Raw genomic sequence first — 18,484 nt, 5'->3', positions numbered from 1 at the left:
CAAAACAAATTAATTAAAAAAAAAAACACAAGACATTTCATGGATACCATACACACACAGATTTGATTATATGAATGATAAAGAACTCATATAAGGTTTAAATTTACCAAAAGATAAAGCGGAACTACTGAAATCAAGATTTAAGCAATGGAATATGCTTCAAAAGAAAATCAATATCAGTTTATACAGAAATCGTCGGAAGAACTTGATTCAACTTTTTGAAATCCAAAAACCAGCTTGCATTTTGCAATAACGTAAATGGCTTTAACATTCGATACCATTCACAGAAATGGCGGCTGTTTATGGAATCCTCAAAATTTAGTTTCAAAAACTGTTCTTCTTTGTATTAGCATACAATCATCGAATCCGTTATATGACGCATAAAGAAACATGAATATGTGAAATTCATTTTTGATAAAAAGGCACACAAATTTAAAATTTTGTAGACAAGTGTATGCTTGTGGACTTCGAAGAACTGATTATGATATACTCTTATAATCGATTATAATTAAAAGTTCTTTTTGGTAGTATTACCTTAAAAGTAAAGGAATAAAAGAAATGAAAAAGAACGGCAGAAACGGTTCAAATATAACCCGTTCAGTAGAACAATTCGAGTGAAATTCGACGTTGAAAATTTATTTTCTAAAAAAATCCACTATTCATACATGTTACAAACGTAACAGACATCACATATGATTTCTATCAACTTTTTAGTCTCATACGAAACCCTATAATGGAAAGTTGAACTTGATCTTAACTGGTTTTTATTAAACTAAGCAACTCGTTCGCAGCAACTAAGTTGAACGACCCTGCTTTTCCCACATTACCACACAATTGCCTGAGGTTGCTGCTCCACAATATCAAACTAATTAATCTACCCATTAATATTATCATAAATGCAAGTATTAACCTAACTACTACTAATAATATTATTATTTAATATGAAGCGAAATTGTATTGTAATCAAATTAGCAATTTATTTTTTATGCATTTAATCAAGTTGATGCAAGTGTTTCATAATAATCGAAGGAAAATATGTACCTTTGCTGAAACGACTATTTATAATTATTTTTAATGAAAAGTCATGAAAGTTTCATGAAATTTATGATTATTTAATAAAATGAAATCGCAAAACGTTTAATTTGTCATATGTTTCGTCAATTATATAAGATAATTATATCTTATTAGATCTAAATTCATATAGTTTTAAAACGAAACTTTCTTTTAATACATGCCCCTCGGATCAAGGATGATATGATTGTGGAGGATGATGAAGAATTTACGAAGTTTGAAACATATAAAAACATAACAAAGGCTTATATGAAGATTTAATAAGGTGATACAGTGACGTCACTAAAATAAATTAACTGAGTAACCCAAATAAAAAATTAAACAGAATATTCGTCGTTACAGATCATTATTCACATTACAAATTATGTCATACAAAAGTGAGCAGGCTTAACTTTATTTGATGGCAATATTCACTTTAAAATCTAACCACTAGATAAGATAAGATAAGATATGATCATCAACACTATATAAAATTAGCTCAAGAAACACTTGATGACCCAGACCGCTAACTAAACATCTTGTAATTACATTATAAAAATCTTTTATAATTTTCTTGGAAAGAGTTCCTCCTATAATAGTCATCTGGTCATTTTAACTTACTATTATGGTGCGAAGTCAGGGCGATTGACTAATCGCAAAAAAAAATGTAGCCAACAGTAGGCGTAAAGAACATTTATTGTTTATGCCCAAATTTCAAATTTAGAATGCTATTCATCCTCTTACTAAGTTTAAAAGATAAAAAACAGGTAATAGAAAATAGCACTAGTTAACATATCTATAAGTAGTTTTTAGACAAGCAGTTGTAATTTCGATACATACTTTATAATGATTATATGTATATTGACAGTTATTGATGTCACTAATAATTTATATTAATCGGAATATTTGCCATGTCTAGAATATATATATATCTATGGTATAATTAGCCGGACAGGCAAATAACACAATTGTTGGTCAACTCCCATTAGTGTTGTAAGAAATATTTCTCATTCCTCAAATGGAGCTATATCTTAAGTCGCTTGTGCATCTAGTTACACTGGCTCACTCGTCCTGTATACCAATGTAAAACAAAAGTATTATTGCTTGGCTTAGTATAATACCAACTAAATAAATAAATACCGCAAGCTTGGCAAGGCTTTTTTAATTGTTTTGTGAGACACGTGCGCTACCATAATACGCTGATGATACAATGCCAAAAACCTTCACACATGTGCCAAAAACAATTGTACAAAGTTCGAACTCAATCGGTTTGTCGATGTGCGAACTATTTGATAAAATACAAAACTAATTTTCTACTTTTATAATTGATTTTAACCTCAATTGATTGAAGATATAACTTCAATTTAATGGTCCTGGTTCTATCCAGCATTTATGCGGTATTAACAAACTTAATGTTAACTGTAAACCTGAAGTTTACAATGATTAAAAAGGAAAAAGACAGCCACTTTGGATCTATTACATTTCAAACTTAATTGAGTACAGGTTTTGAGTACAGGTATCACTTTTTTAGTAAATAAAATTGTAGGTATAAACTGAAAAACGGTCAGCGACTAGATTTTATATTTTAAAATTGATTATGTCAAAACATGTAATACGATAACGTCAATTGAAATTCTATTCTATTCTAAAATAATATTTTATAAAATGTACAAAATAAATTAATAAAAAGAAGCCTATACGGTGTTTTCCTAGTATTAGCCTTCATTATGAATTCTTAAGTGTAAGTTGTTAATTATGTACTATTAATTTAATACTCAATCTGATTTATCAATATACAGAGAACATTTAAAGCTCTTTACACACGCAATTTATATTTAGCCATTAGCCAAAAGTAATATTTATTGTAATTTAAACTGAGTTTTACACAAAAATGTATGATAAAGCAATTTCACACTATAGTTCCTTGACTGTACAATAATCGTGTAGCCTTTAATTTACTTTACGGCGTATCATCAATGGAATGGCGGTTATGACGTCACCTAATGACCCTCTATTGCGTTCATGAGGCTCCAAGAGCGAAGATTATAGAGCTGGGAAGGAATATTACTAATAATGAAAATGAGGGTACTCATCTGATAAATATGATCTATGATGAGGCACTTGCTATTCATTTTTTTTTCAAAAATATAGTCTTATCGTAAAGGTATTTTAATTTAACAAAACTATACTCGTATGACGAGTATATCAGACTAGCTATGCACACGGCTTCGTGCTCATTTTAATTTAACAAAACAATTATTGTTGAAGCCTAAGTTACCCCTTATTACATCAGATATTTACCAGTGAAAGTTCCGTTAATTTCGCTCCAGCCGTTCCAAATCGCCGGAACCAACAGAGGGACAGACAGACAAAAATTGTAAAAATAAATATTTCGGTATACATTTAGTAAAAATCGGTTATTTTATTTACAAGGAGACAGTCCAATTTTACTTTATATGTAGATGCCTAAGTAATACAATATAGAACTACAAATCTATTAAAATAATATGAATATCAAATACGTCTTGTTTGACTGCATTCAACTTAGCCGAATTAATATCCTTCTCTTTTGAAGTCTGCTACAAAAGTGCTTAATCCGTACAAGGAATAAAAGGGTTCGTTAAATGAAGCCATATTTATGCAAATTGTAGACCAATTATATTGAAGCTTTCCAATTTCAAACGTTGGAAGTCTACACCTGCGTTAACGACAAAAAACATTATCACTTTATTCTTAATGACGGTCAATAGCACGGACGTATTTAACAGCAATCAATTTAATTGTTATTTTAAATTTACGTCAAAAGAAATATATGCCTCTAGAAGTTTAACATATATTTCACGCATTTTATAAAGGCATTTTCTAGAGTCATTAAAACAAAAACGGTCTGAGTCAGACTAGTATTTGTCCCCGACCTTGATCGATGTATGTAAGTCCTCGATTCAAGTCGAGATCGCGAGATGCAAGACTTGTCGTCTTTCGTGACGTAACCCGCTGTTTCGATCAAACCGACGTTAAGGTTAGACCGTGCGCAGGAGCAATGTAAATAAAATATAAAAATTGTTAAAAAGAATTCACTCGTTCATGAAAAGTAAATACTTCAAATTGCAAGTGTGCTACAGTTTCCTTTGTATGTGTTCATAGTGTTACGTGAAATAAGTTAATGTTTTATATTTTTGTGTGAAAACATTATATCCTGTATTTTTAACACCATAAGGTAAGCGAAGCGAAGAAGTCTTTCTATAATGTTAATTTTCGTTATAATTGTGACGTAAATATTAAAATCGAACAGTATATCAAAAGCATATTTATCATCAATTAGTTGTTCTCATCAATTCACTATAATAATAATTTTAGTGAGCATAAGTTATTCGTATTTTTAATCAATAAGCGTGGTTTTAATATAGAAAAACCATAGCTATTGACCTTTTAAACAATGTCAAGGCAAACGCAGCTGACCATAAAACGTACAGGTGTATTATAAAATTAATACAAGGACCTGCTACATACTTTTTAAATTTAATTCTTTGTTTAAATTGGCAAGTAATCCAATAAAATAATAAACGAAAAAGTGTTAAAATGAATTTTATTGTAATGTCCACACAATAATTATTTAAAAATGTTATTATATATAAAATGTATTTTATTTAAATGTTATGAAAAATATCAAAAATATAAATCTATGGACCGAACTACTAATATCACTTATCTTAATAAGTGCTACTTGATAATGTTTATTTAATGAAATGTTACATTGATCAATACATACATATCTCTATTCGTTTCAAAATTAGAACTGTGACGGAAATGTTTACTGTTTACATTTACTTCTAATAGTTTAGCAAGTCTAGTATATAATTTTAATGTAAATAAACATTACAAATTGAATAAATATAGGAATATTATTCAACCGAATCAATACTATGTTATTTGAAATAGTTTCGATGAAACGTATGCAATACGATTAAGCATATAAATATTGTTGTTTGCATTTTTGTCTTCGTTGTTAACAAACGTGAGTTTTATTCTGTCCGTCACATTCATAGCTACTTAGTCATATCTTTCCCCTTCATGTGATGGGTAACTAGAAGGTTTTTTTCACTTTCTTCGTATCTTTGTAACAACTACTTTGAGGTTTTACTCAGGGTTTTTCATTTTAGCCCCTGTTTTAAAAATAGGCCTGCAAAGTTGCCTGCAATGGCCTTCGAACCTATGTTTTTAAACTTGCTTGAAAATAGGAACTATATTATAATCATAGACATATATAAAAATTATGTTAAATTGTATTAAGTGTAAATAAAACTAACCAATAAATAGCTTTGTGTTTTGTAATTTATACAATGTTTTGATTACAAAGAATTCGTTTATTATGAAAGTACAACGATTTAAAAGCTAATCCCAAGTAACTTTACTTAGGCTTATACTTTATAATAAAAATACGTAATGTATTTTTATCGTAGAATGTTCTTGTTTTTTGCCGTTAATATAACCGAACAGTCTTAAATTATTTCTCAGAGCCTGTTACCAAGTGTATGACTATTTGAATAAATTATAATTTAAATATGAATTGATCCTATTCGAGAACACATTTTTTGTGATGTAAACGACAACTTTATCGAGTTTTATTATTATCGAGACTATTATGTTAGTGTCATTACTTTATAAGAACTAGCGCGCACTGGTGATTTTTGTCACGGTGACTGTTTCATCACTCTTGTCAAGTCCGTGAATATGTGCAGATGCTGACACAAATGTCACCCAATTGTCACGTCGTAACGTGCGCGCAACTCCATACATATTCATGGACTCGACAAGAGTGAAAAAGTTATGATGGCATTGACATCTTTCATGATAGCTTCATTACTTTTAAAAAAAAGCTCATGGATTACTTTTTGTCAGCTAAATAGTGCATTAAATTCCTGTTGTTTTTTGTTTTCTTTATTTTTTGTTTTCCTGTTCTATTATTTCGTTATTGTGTTTATAAATGACGATAGCATAGGTCAATAATCTTTTTTTAAATTGTATAATATATTTTAATTTCAACTTTAAATAAACGTTGTTTTTCTTTTTTTTGGATGTTGTGTAAGCCATCAATTAATATGTATATTGTTAGTGTACTTATTAAATAAATAAATAAATAAATATCAAAGAGTGACGAAACAGTAACCGTGACAAAAATCACCAGTGCGCGCTAGTTCTAACGCGATACCCGAGAACGTCTGTTTTAACTAAGGCTGAATATCCATCGCTTGAGCGAAGCTGTGAAAATCTCCGAATTAACATTTATATAATGTATGTCTTTTGGAAAAAGATTAAGGACACTTCAATCAGCAAACTTTTGTATTCTTTGCACACAAATTAACCTGTATTATATTTTAGCATATGAAAGTTGTAATGGATTATAATTATAGAAACGTAGACTGCTGATTAACTGCCTAGGGGACCGCGCCAAAAAAGTCACGTGGCCTTTCAGAAAAACACGTCAAAACGACTGTAATTTAATATATTCATTTTTTACTTTACAAAAGTATTATTCATTAGGATTACATTTATATATATATGTTGATATATATAACCTAAACTCTTACCTGAAACCAGCGATACTTCGAGACTTAACTGCCTAGAAGCCTCTACAACTAACTTCATTCGACATTAAAAAACAACTCGCAGTTGAAATTTTTTTCTGAAAGTATAAATAGTACGTACATAAAATCGGATTTTTGTATTTAAGGGACCTAACGTGAATATCAATAATGATTTGCTAAAGGTCACTGGTCATGTAGATAACGTTAAACCCCTTATGACATACTGTAAAGCGGTTCTGAACACGGGAGTCGTGTCACGTTGCGTGTTGTTAGATTAATTATATTCTGTTTTGTTTTTTTTTTTTCTTTTGGAGTTTATAGTGCAACCAATTTAATGCATCGCTTCGAAATCGTAAGTGACCACAAGTGTAGTGTGTGTGTGTATAGAGGAAACAAATATTACAAACAAAACATTACGCGATGTGTTAAAAGATATACGTCATGTTATTAATTTTGTAGTTATTTTTAAATCTCCCATTATTTTAATAGTTTATATAAGTCGATCAGATCCCGACTACAGGATACTGATCATAGGGTTCAATAAAATTATACGTTTCTTCTTTATTAGGGTGTAGATAATAATCACATTATTAATTTGATAGTTTTATGAAAATTTCCCATAATCTTAGTCCTAGGTTATATAATTAAATACCGATCACAGGGGTCATTAAAGTTATTCGTTTTTACTATAAATAAATGGCTCAAGAGGACATTCTTGATTAAAAATAAATTTAATTAAAAATTCAGAAGCGTAATGTTTTTATTGTCTCAATTTCAGAACCCGAAAAGACGGAATATGTCTAGAAAATTCTTATTCTGTTTTCCGCTTCGACTGGGAAACATCGTGTTTGGATACATCGTGATTGTAAGTTATTTAATTCCATACAACATTCATAATACAATTTTTATACTTAGTATTATCATACTATTACCAATTTTATCACTTTACACGTCTATTGTATTCTATTATATCTATTATATTATGATTCATTCGATTATAATTATATATGAGAGACAGGGACTCTGTGAATTAATTCAAACGAGATTCGAAAATGAAAATCGAAAAGCCCGTTAGTTCCGAGGTTAGACTTCCAATTTTGAACAGAAGATTGCGGGTTCAAACCTCTAAATTTTCATATGCTTAAATAATGTTTGCAATTAATCACGTGCGCGGTGTGAAGGAAAACTATTAGAGGAAACCTGTGTAAATCAGATGGAAAGATTAGAGCAATCACACTTCTGCTTCTGCTTACAACCATTAGAGCAATCTAACTCGTCGCTTAATAAATCAAACGATAAATACGATTAAAGTATTTTCTACATGATTTTGCTATATTTTTTCATAAGTGTAACCGTACCTAAAAATTTACCACTAATAATAGCAGAAAATTCACTGACTTTTTAAAATATAAGTATATAAACGAGCTGAGATGGCCCAGTAGTTAGAACGCGTGCATCTTAACCGATGATTGCGGGTTCAAACCCAGGCAAGCACCACTGTATATATGTGCTTAATTTGTGCTTATAATTCATCTCGTGCTCGGCGGTGAAGGAAAACATCGTGAGGAGACCTGCATGTGTCTACTTTCATCGAAATTCTGCCACATGTGCATTCCACCAACCCGCATTGGAACAGCGTGGTGGAATATGTTCCAAACCCTCTCCTTAGACCCCTCCTCCTCCTTAACCCTCTCCTCTCCCGAAGGGGAGGCCTTATCTCAGCAGTGGGAAATGTACAGGCTGTTACTTTACTTTTACTTACTTTTTACTTTAAGTATAGGTAAACACAACACAGTGTGTAAACACTTAGTGTCAATAATATATAAATTAATATTTCTATTTTCAGATCTTCGGTTTAACCTTACTACTCTTCGAGATATACCAGCTATATGTGGTCCTTTTGGGTAATAATAATTTACCAGAATATGTGAACCACACGGAAGAGCCCGTGCAGGGCAACAGTCAAACTGAAAATGACATTAAGGTCTTATCATATTTCGTAACATATGCAACTATTGGATTCCTGTTATCGCTGTTTGCTACAATATTTACAATCGGTGCTTACAAGGTAATTATAATTTACATTTACGAGTAAATACCGGATATAGTAAGATAATATATATACACGGAATCTTTTTGATTTCTTCATTTTTTTTCTATTTGTTTTTTTTTTAATCTTCTTATAAGTTCTTAATTTAAAAAATTTACAGTAATTTAAAAAGGATACTTACTCTACATTATTATAATAAACTATTAATTGTAATATAGAAAATAATATTAAAGTTAAAGCCTGTTTATGTTTATTCAATATTAATTCGAATTATTTATTATAAATGTTGCCTCAATTTAAATTTACAAACAATTTAATTTATTAGTGTTACCATTACAATTAATTATATATTTTTTATTGGGAATAAATATGTTTAATCTACTATACATATGGATAGTAGGTAGCGGAAAACGAATCATAGACAATAATTATTTATTAACGATATTTTATAGAAATTTGATACTAACATGTTTTTTTTTTAATGACATAATTAATTTTTGTAAATTTCAGTTGAGGTATAAAGCTATTAAGACTTTCTTCGTGTACAGCTTCATCCATATCTTCTTCACTATTGTCATGATCGCGTGGGAGGCATTACATAGAAATTGGTGGATGCTGGGAGTGCTAGCTGTATCGGATGGTAAATAAACCAAGGAATTATAACATTCCATTAATAGTTATGCTTTATATTATGACTAGAATCTCCCATTCGTATTTTATTGAAGTATGACCTCGTCGACTTAGCTGCGTCTATTGACTTGATAGGGGATGAAATGGCACATTTATATCCATAATTAAAAACCTCTCAAGGTCAAATATTGTTTGTATAAACGTCACGTCGTAAAAGTCTGAATCAACAAATGGCTTTTAAAATAAACCTGCTGAAACAAACATGTAAAACCAGCTTGTTTATACGGTTAATATTAAAAGTCAACAAATTTGGTGATTCCACATGGAAAATATTCCGATACTTTTTATGGTTGGAAATTTATAGATTTCGACTACCACCTCATTTTATGATTATCACTCGATTCACTATTTTAAAAAAAATGGGCCATAAACACTGTTTTTTATTCCTTCTCGCACTCTTTTCCTAATTATTTTTTTATTTAAATAGTTACATATTAATTAGGTTAAAGAAAATTTTGTTTCAATTTATGTCATCTTTCCTTTGTGTGTCCAATCAGTGTGTGATCATTCCAACGCGCGTAATGACCAAATAACTCATTTCCATTCCACCATGAGGTCTATCTCATACTTACTCTAGTAAGTAGAGGTTCTTTGTAGGATCGTTGTTATCTCCTTGATCCTCGATTTATAAAACCAACGTTTTCAAAACTCACACTTTCACACACAATAAAACTTTCCAGGTTGAAAGTTGAATTGAAACCTTTATGATTACCAAAAGACTGCACTATAAAAAAAAACCTTTACCTTACTCTACTAAGGAGGAGGAATTTGAAGCTAAAATAAAAGCACCACGCAATTCCATTGAATGTCTTCTGTGCCATCTCAGCTCTCTGTTATAATAGTCATATCATAAATTCTACGTACATAGTCTACTTTCTATAGTTCAACGACTACAATTAAATAGAAATACCGCAGCGAATTCCAGGTTTGTGATTTTGTCCCCTTCTCACTCGATGTGTCGTCACGCGACAAAACAACGGAATTTAAGTAGCGACGTTTTATGTGTATTGTAAATGTGCTTAAAGTCTTTAATACATATATATTTTTTAAAAAATATTTGTGTTGGCGCTTACACAATATATTAAAAAAAAAATATACCAATTAAAAAAAACATAATTACGTACCTTTATTTTTATATTGTCAATAAACAACATGTACATGATAAAACAAGTAATGGTTTTATACGTCTTTCATTCTGTAACAGACTTGCTATTGGGCTATTGGCGATCCAGCTCGATAGAATTTAAATATTGAACCGACTCTTTCTTGCCAATTCTAAAACACTTATAAAGTCTATTTCAATAAAGAATTAAGGGTCAGGAATAAAATAATTATATATCATTCATAATTATAAATGTTTAATTGTTGCAGTGATCTTGATAGCGTCGTTGTTCGGCGTGAAATATTTCATCGATGCTGTGAAAAGCGGCAGAGTCTACCATCGCCCAGAAACAGGAAGATATTGATATTATTTAAAACTGTGAACCTTCTTTCATGGGCCGCTTAACCCTTAACCACACAGAGCTGGCCCTATGTTTTGTAAATGTAAGATGGCTCTCAGCTGGGCGCAGGTGCCCTTAGTATACCAGAGACAGGACCAGACAATGTACCTAACATTCAAAAAACTATAGATAAAATATCTAAATTTACTGATTTAATAATGCATTAGAAGTTTTTTAATATACTATATATATCCTTTAAAAATTACGTGAAATTATTTATGTAAAATTTTACTCATACAGTAATTCATCGGAGTTCTATGTGTTATATATTCGTGTCTTATGGATATTGCATTAAAGCTAGTCCGTCAATCAATACTCCACTATAGATGGCGCTGTAATCGAATGATACGATGGGAGGATTGCTGATGCCAAAGTATTGGATTTTAAAGTCGAATCAAGTACGTTTGAAACTTTAAAATTGTACGATTAAAGTGTACGCCAAAATCCTTAACAAATCGATCAACATACAAAAATATTAACTTTTACCAATTTTTTGTAACAATAATTATTATATCACTACTTATTTCGTATGTATGCTTTATAAGCAAACATAATTTATATTAAATAAGTTAATCTTAATATTTATCTTATTAATGATAAGACTATATTAAATTATCTCTTGATTATTGTTAAAGTTTTAAGTGTTTTAATTTAACCCCTTTTGACCAATTAAAGTAATTTGACGATTTTTCTTATACCTTACCCTTTACCTTATGTATATCTAGGTACCTTAGGTTTGGTAACGATTCCTTATATCACACAAATGCGCCATTATTATTATATATAATAAAGCTGTTTTATAAACCTTACCTTAAGCGGCAGCTACGCTGGTACCCTTCAAGTTAGACCAACAATACTATTTGCTGTTTGGATGTAGCATATCTAAAAAGTTGGTGTTACCTACCCAGACGGGTTTGCCAACCTACCACCAAGTATACATCCTGATTAAGATAGTATTTAAAGTATAAGAAAAGAGTAACTACTGAATTCCCTATCAGTTCTTCTCGGTAAAAATACGTACATTTCGTTTACATTTCGTATAATTCAATTAAATAACGATTCAGTAGTGCTTTTAAGAGCCTTCTTGAATAAAGTATATTTCGGTATGATTAAGTTATTTATTTATATACATTTCGGTTTTTTTATTTTTTAATTATATAAAACAACCTATTGCTATTTCTCTCTTACAGAGAAGTTTCTTACTCCTTAGAAGAGAGATGGCATTTGGGTCGTCTGGAGTCTGCTCAATTTGAACGCATATTACAATTTTTCTTATTTTCCATTATTAAAATAAGCAAGAAAAAAAGATTTCTGAAATACTTCATTCAATAAATATCGAGCACGAAGATATAGTTTTCAATGAATTATTTTCTTTCTATAACAATAAAAACTAGTTTATAAATCCTCAAAGTTTAGTTCTTATATTAAAGTTTCTTCAATGGCGCATTGATTCCCCAAAAATTTATATATAATAAAATTATATTACCATAGAAGCATTTAAGCTATTATTAAAATTGAAATAAACGCAAGTTTAGGGACACGCGATCACGATTTACGAAGCCATTTCACCTTAATGATATATACGAGCATGTTAAATTATTAAATACTGTTCTCTATTTACTAATAAATGCATTTATTTAATAAATTATTTAATAGGAATTTTAATTATTTCGTACAAACGACAATTACATTTTTATTCTATCTAGACTTAGCCTTGTTATTATAATATGTTATAAAATATTACCATAAAATGAAAGTGATTCTCCGAAGCGTAAATTAATTAAACTTTAATTAAATGCAACATAAATTAAGAAATTATAACCACCATATTATAACTAGCATACAGTATACAAAATAACGCTAATAAGTTAATGATATATATTTACATTACCATATATTAAAAATTTCTTTCGACCTAAAAATTATTAGACCAAAACTGTTGTCAATTCAACTTGTTAAAATATCTTTCGAATTGTAACTACTATTATAAATTAAAAAAAACCGCCTTCAAAAATGAACTAAAAAGAAAAAAATAATCAGTTAAATCCATATCCAATTTACGGTTTTTTAATCACCTCTCAAAGTCGGTGCCAACATTGCTATATATGCATATAGGTACATAATACATACATACATAAATAAAATTTTAACAAAAAGAAAAACCGACTTCAAACAAAACAGTATTTTAAAACAAATTAAAATGCACCAAAAAGTAATAAAAATAATTGCATATTTAACACATTTTTGAGAGTCCTCCTAGGTAAAATGAAATGAAAAATATTAGACTACTTAAAAGTCGATTTACGATTATATAACGTAGTTATAGTTATTGTTATATTTGGAGCCGGTGTCAGCCACAGGCACACGCTTCAACAATCAAAAGAACGAAGCGATACGAGCCTCTTGATTGACCCAGTATAATATCGTATAAAAGGTAATTCGTAAGAAACATTTCTTAAAGTATTCTCCTATTGTTTTTTGATAGGTATAGTATAGGGTTGGCTGACACCGACTCCAAATATAGCAATAATTATAACTACATTATATAATCGTAAATCGACTTTTAAGTAGTCTAATATTTTTCATTTCATTTTACCTAGGAGGACTCTCAAAAATGTGTTAAATATGCAATTATTTTTATTACTTTTTGGTGCATTTTAATTTGTTTTAAAATACTGTTTTGTTTGAAGTCGGTTTTTCTTTTTGTTAAAATTTTATTTATTTTTTGATTTTAAGTGAAGCTGATGTAGACTAACATTTTTTTCTTAATATGGTTAGATTAAGCGTGCCGTTTATATGAATCAAAAACTACTTCAGGGACAATTTCAAAAGAAACTTTTAAATAAAGCAAAAATAGACTTTCGAAAATGCGGCTTTAATACGTCATGCGGCATAAACTACGAGATACCATCCTCGAATGAGCTGTAATCGACCTCAGTAAAAAAACTTTGCAAAAGAGCTATTCGTATGCTATGTCGTACATCATATGACATCACATCATATACACAAAATTTGATTAAAGACAGAAAGAAATTCTGCCCCAAATCGCACCCTAACTGTAAGCCGTTTAGGAGTTCCGTCAATACATAGTATAAAACAAAGTCGCTTTCTCTATCCCTATATCTTTAAAACTACGCAACGGATTTTGATGCGGTTTTTTTTAATAGATAGTGTAATTCAAGGGGAACGTTTGTGTATATAATAAATGAACAATATAGTAAAGAAACACTGACAATTTTAGAAGTTTGCAATGTGATGTCGTAAATAAACAAATTCTTTAGTATATTTAGTATCAGTATTGCACCCGTGAGAAGTCGGGGTGGGTCGCTAGTTGATTATAATATTCGATTATGACAATTACATGAACATAACCACGTTCCGGAAGGTGATTCAAATATCCAAGTAACCCATAAATAAAAGATTCGACCGAGTATTGCTAACGTGCTCCTCAGAATTGTTCCGTTCCCTCCCGTTCCCTTAATTTGTCATGGATCCTGTGCTCAGAACCTTACCAAACTTTCACCAAACTACCCTTAAACTATATCCTTTATAATAAAAAAAGAATCATCAAAATTGGTTAACGTGATTTTGAGTTATTCACCTATTTGTCGCGCATATACATAATGCAAATTTAAGACTTATGTCGTTTTCATACGGATACCATCATCGGAAAAAAATAAAAAAAAAATGGGACCCCACGGGAAGCACTACCTTTCAAACAAAAAAAAAATTATCAAAATCGGTCCACCCAGTAAAAAGTTATGAGGTAACAAACATAAAAAAAAAAAAAAAAAAAAAAAAAAATACAGACGAATTGATAACCTCCTCCTTTTTGAAGTCGGTTGAAAAACTAAATCTATTTATTGTATAGATGACACCATTAGACAAACCTTACTATCGATACAAATTAAATAATTTCAATATAGGAATTTATTTACTTTGTTGGCACCGCCTTCAAAAGGTGATTAAAAAATCGTAAATTGGATATGGATGTAACTGATTATTTTTTTCTTTTTAGTTCATTTTTGAAGGCGGTTTTTTTTAATTTATAAAAATTTATTTACTGCTTTTCAGTGTTGTTTTGTTATTTATAATTACAATTGGTAGTGTTTGTCATTCACTTTAATGCCGTTAATCATTGAGGAGTTCTCCTGGTAGTCCACCATCAGCTAGACTTCATCATAGGCATGTTTACTAACATCAATTGCTTGACGACTATCTTAAAGAAATAGAACTAAGCCCGTAAAATAGTTACTTACTAATAGGTTCTGATTACTAGTTGTGGTCTTCATCATCAGTTCCACTTCATCAAATGTCACTTTTCGTGAGCATATGACCAAGGCACTTTGAATAAAACCGAAATCACTATAGATGTGCCTATAAAATTTGAGGAGTTCCCTCGATTTCTCCAGGATCCCATCATCAGATCCTGATCTCCTGACAATGGGACCACCTGTAAAACATACCCTTTCAAACAAAAAAAGAATTGTCAAAATCGGCCCAGCCATCTTCGAGTAATTCGGTAACATACATAAAAAATAAAAAAATAAAAAAAAAAAAAGGCCCCGACGTATTGAGAACCTCCTCCTTTTTTTGAAGTCGGTTAATTAAAATATAGGTAAAAGTTATCTATCGGCGTTTCTTTCTATTTCATCTATGCCTAAATTACTAAATGAACTAAGAAAGTTTTCAATAAATAATGAAAAATCAGAAATATATCATTTAAATATATTAACGAAATATAATAATTTAAAGAATAAGTCCATCAAAATTAAAACTATAATAATAATAATCACAGACATTAATACCTCTACTTTACAACTATGCCAATAAATTAATTATTGTTCCTAAAGACTTAATATCAATATACAATATTATCAAAATGCAAATTCTGATGCTTAAAGTCGATATCTCGTCTCCGACGTCTGCCAAGCATCATTGGCACGACCATGGCCATCGTCGCAGGAACCATACCCGCGCCAACAGCCGCCATGACGGTTGAACTATCAAGCGGATTTTTGTGTCCAAATATCTTCTTTTTTATTACTTTAGTCCTAACTGGTCTCAATTGACTTGCGGCAACTTCCAAATCGTTTCTTAAATCCATATCTCTCTTAGCTTCTTCTACAGTCTGAAAACTTCTTTCGACTTCCAACAAACCCCCATGTGACGTAGTCATATTAACTTGAGAAGCATCATCGGCTGGTAATACAGTAAGCGACACAGCTTGGTGTGATACTATTGAAGGTATATCAGATTTATCATTAGGTGTTTCCAGTGATCTTTGTCGCTTTTTGTGTCTGTATCCTTTCGTGGTTGATAGCAATACCCACTGGCCATCACCGTGTGGCGGTCTCGCTGAGCGATCATCGTCGATTTCAGATTCACCAGCATAAACAACTTGAGTAGGCCTTCGGATTGGCCGCTTTTGCATCGACGACTGGTGAAGTGCTTCGTATTCATATGGAAAACTAGAAGGACGAGAATCAGTCATGACAGTGTCTGACATTCCGTAATACATCGATTCATCATTTGGGTAAGATTCACCTTTATCGCAATTTGGTCTGTAGGGGCGTCGGCTATCATCAGTGGCCCAGGTTGACTGAAAGGTTTGCATTGGCTGTTGTTGTTGTGGTTTGTTTTTAGTCCAAGAGGGTTTTGATGGCAGTTCCGTATCATACTCTTGTGGTATATGTAGTTTATTGTTAATGAAACCAGGACGAGATAAAGTTGGTCTTTTCTGTGGGTACACATAGCTATTCTCCATATCTTGGTAAGGAGTATATCGATCATCGTTAGAAGCACTGGAATCTTCGTCTTCATTCCAGTAACTTGGCTTTTGTTTTTTCACATTTGGTTTCCATTTTGATATTTTACTTGTAGACCAAGCTACAGGTTCCAAAGTTACCCAGCCATCTTTGTCGTCGTAAGGATGCTTGTGTTGCTTTACTTTGAGACGATTCCATGACGTAAATACTTTATCATCATTATCATCTTCTTGATTCGATGTAGAAGAAAAACGGTCCGATTTGATCTTTTGCTTTTTTAATTTTGCCGCTAATGCGGCTATCGCTTGCAGACGCTCATTAGAGAAATCACTAAAATCTTTTAACTTATCCGAATTCCCCATTACATAATCTTCAAAATCTTCCTGAGGTCCTTCATTCTCGACAAATCCTTCTTGACAGGATGGCCCATAGCAACGTGGTCTATTATCATGACCATCATCCATTAAATGCGTCATGAGATTTTTAATATCAGAATCATTATCTAATGTCGTTTCAGTAACGTCCCACTTTTTGTGACTGTCATCTTGTGTTGGTGCAGATTCGATTATCGTAATCGGTTCTTTTCCTGGAACGTCCAACTGATACGTTTTAAAATTTTCATTGTTTCGTATTTCGTCATTTGGATTAGCAAGCGTCAAATGAACAAAGCAAATTTGTAGAACCACTATCAATTTCATTATAAAGATTTCACTTTCTTTCGTTCGCGTGTAAGCGCGCAGACAAGGCGCGTGTAGACTGAGCGCTGACGGCAACAAAACTCTACTGATATAGTTTTGATAGTAGATGCACAATAACCGCCTCCCCTGCTCTCTAATGCAATGGTAATTTCAGTTTGGTCACGACGAATGAGCGACATAATTGCACTGTGACTGTCGTTTGCTGGCGGCTTATCTTAATTGACTATCGCATCTCTCTCGGATCCCTGACCTGAGTCGCGGAGAAAACGTTTTTCATTTTGTACAATGCTTTCTCAGAACGAATAATACTGAAAGATTTCACAGACTTGAATTTATAATTTATCGTTTTTCTTAACAGATTTTAATGGTATTTTCACATTTAAAATGATTTATTTTACACTAAAATCCTTAATGCTCTAATTGATAAAATATTGTTGAAAATAAACATTCGTAAATGAAAATGAAATGCCACCGATTTTAATTAAATATTCTTGTATCTGTTAACACGGTTGGCTTTGGTTTCATAGTAATTGCATAGATGAATTAAAAAAATTATATATTATAGTCATTGCAGTTACTGCGTGCAGCTCTCTCCCCGCAATAAACCTATCATTTGATCAACTCTGCTCTAATTGTGTGATTTTACCTGCCAATCTCGCGGCCCGCAGCTATTTGAAAATAAACAACACTTGCATACCAATTATAAACAAGCAACTTTGTAAAGCGATAACCATTGACACTGACATTTAATATTCATATTTTTTAATCAAGTTAGATAAATCATATAATGAAACAAAAAATTTAGTACCAAGAAGACACATTTTAAAAAATACATAATTATTTATTAACATATGGATATACCTATAATTATTAAAATCAAGGTCTTAACTAAAACAAATAAAAATTAAAAATTGTTAAATCGCGTAGAATGAAAAAAACGATGAAATCACAATGGAAAAAAAAAATTATTAATGTAATTTAGTTCGAATCGAATAGATTAATAAAACATATAATTTATTATTTTCTTATTCTAACGCATATTTACGCGTTAATTCTTGAGATTACCCAAGAATTACTATCAGTTCGCATTGAATAGTTTTCAATCTTTTGAATGAGAAAGTGCGTTCATTGAGTAATCTAG

The 18,484-nt window shown here is 31.0% G+C and overlaps 2 protein-coding genes across 3 annotated transcripts; one reads left to right on the top strand and one right to left on the bottom strand.

Annotated features, from left to right (window-relative positions):
• Positions 1-3,986: 3,986 nt before the first annotated feature.
• On the top strand, positions 3,987-11,511 carry LOC124535791. 2 transcript variants are annotated; one of them, XM_047112140.1, is made up of 5 exons: positions 3,987-4,267; positions 7,414-7,500; positions 8,482-8,703; positions 9,196-9,325; positions 10,747-11,511. In XM_047112140.1, the coding sequence occupies exons 2-5, from the start codon at positions 7,432-7,434 to the stop codon at positions 10,839-10,841; spliced, it is 516 nt and encodes a 171-aa protein (XP_046968096.1). In that variant the 5' UTR covers positions 3,987-4,267; positions 7,414-7,431; the 3' UTR covers positions 10,842-11,511. The 2 variants fall into 2 exon arrangements, with proteins under 2 accessions (XP_046968096.1, XP_046968095.1); XM_047112139.1 differs by lacking the exon at positions 3,987-4,267 and adding an exon at positions 6,870-6,987.
• A 3,982-nt stretch (positions 11,512-15,493) lies between these two features.
• Positions 15,494-17,525, bottom strand: LOC124535936. Its single transcript, XM_047112349.1, has one exon. It carries the CDS (start codon positions 17,341-17,343, stop codon positions 15,739-15,741), a length of 1,605 nt encoding a protein of 534 aa, XP_046968305.1. The 5' UTR covers positions 17,344-17,525; the 3' UTR covers positions 15,494-15,738.
• Positions 17,526-18,484: the final 959 nt, after the last annotated feature.

This window comes from Vanessa cardui, chromosome 15, assembly GCF_905220365.1.
Source record: "Vanessa cardui chromosome 15, ilVanCard2.1, whole genome shotgun sequence".
In the NCBI taxonomy this organism is placed as follows: domain Eukaryota; kingdom Metazoa; phylum Arthropoda; class Insecta; order Lepidoptera; family Nymphalidae; genus Vanessa; species Vanessa cardui.
This window is presented reverse-complemented; position numbering and strand designations above follow the sequence as displayed.

Coding starts and splice junctions, on each gene's coding strand:
- LOC124535791 (XM_047112139.1), top strand. Junction 8,704..9,195: donor TTACAATCGGTGCTTACAAG/GTAATTATAATT, acceptor TGTAAATTTCAG/TTGAGGTATAAAGCTATTAA. Junction 9,326..10,746: donor AGTGCTAGCTGTATCGGATG/GTAAATAAACCA, acceptor TAATTGTTGCAG/TGATCTTGATAGCGTCGTTG.
- LOC124535936 (XM_047112349.1), bottom strand. CDS start 17,343: ATGAAATTGATAGTGGTTCTACAAATTTGCTTTGTTCATTTGACGCTT.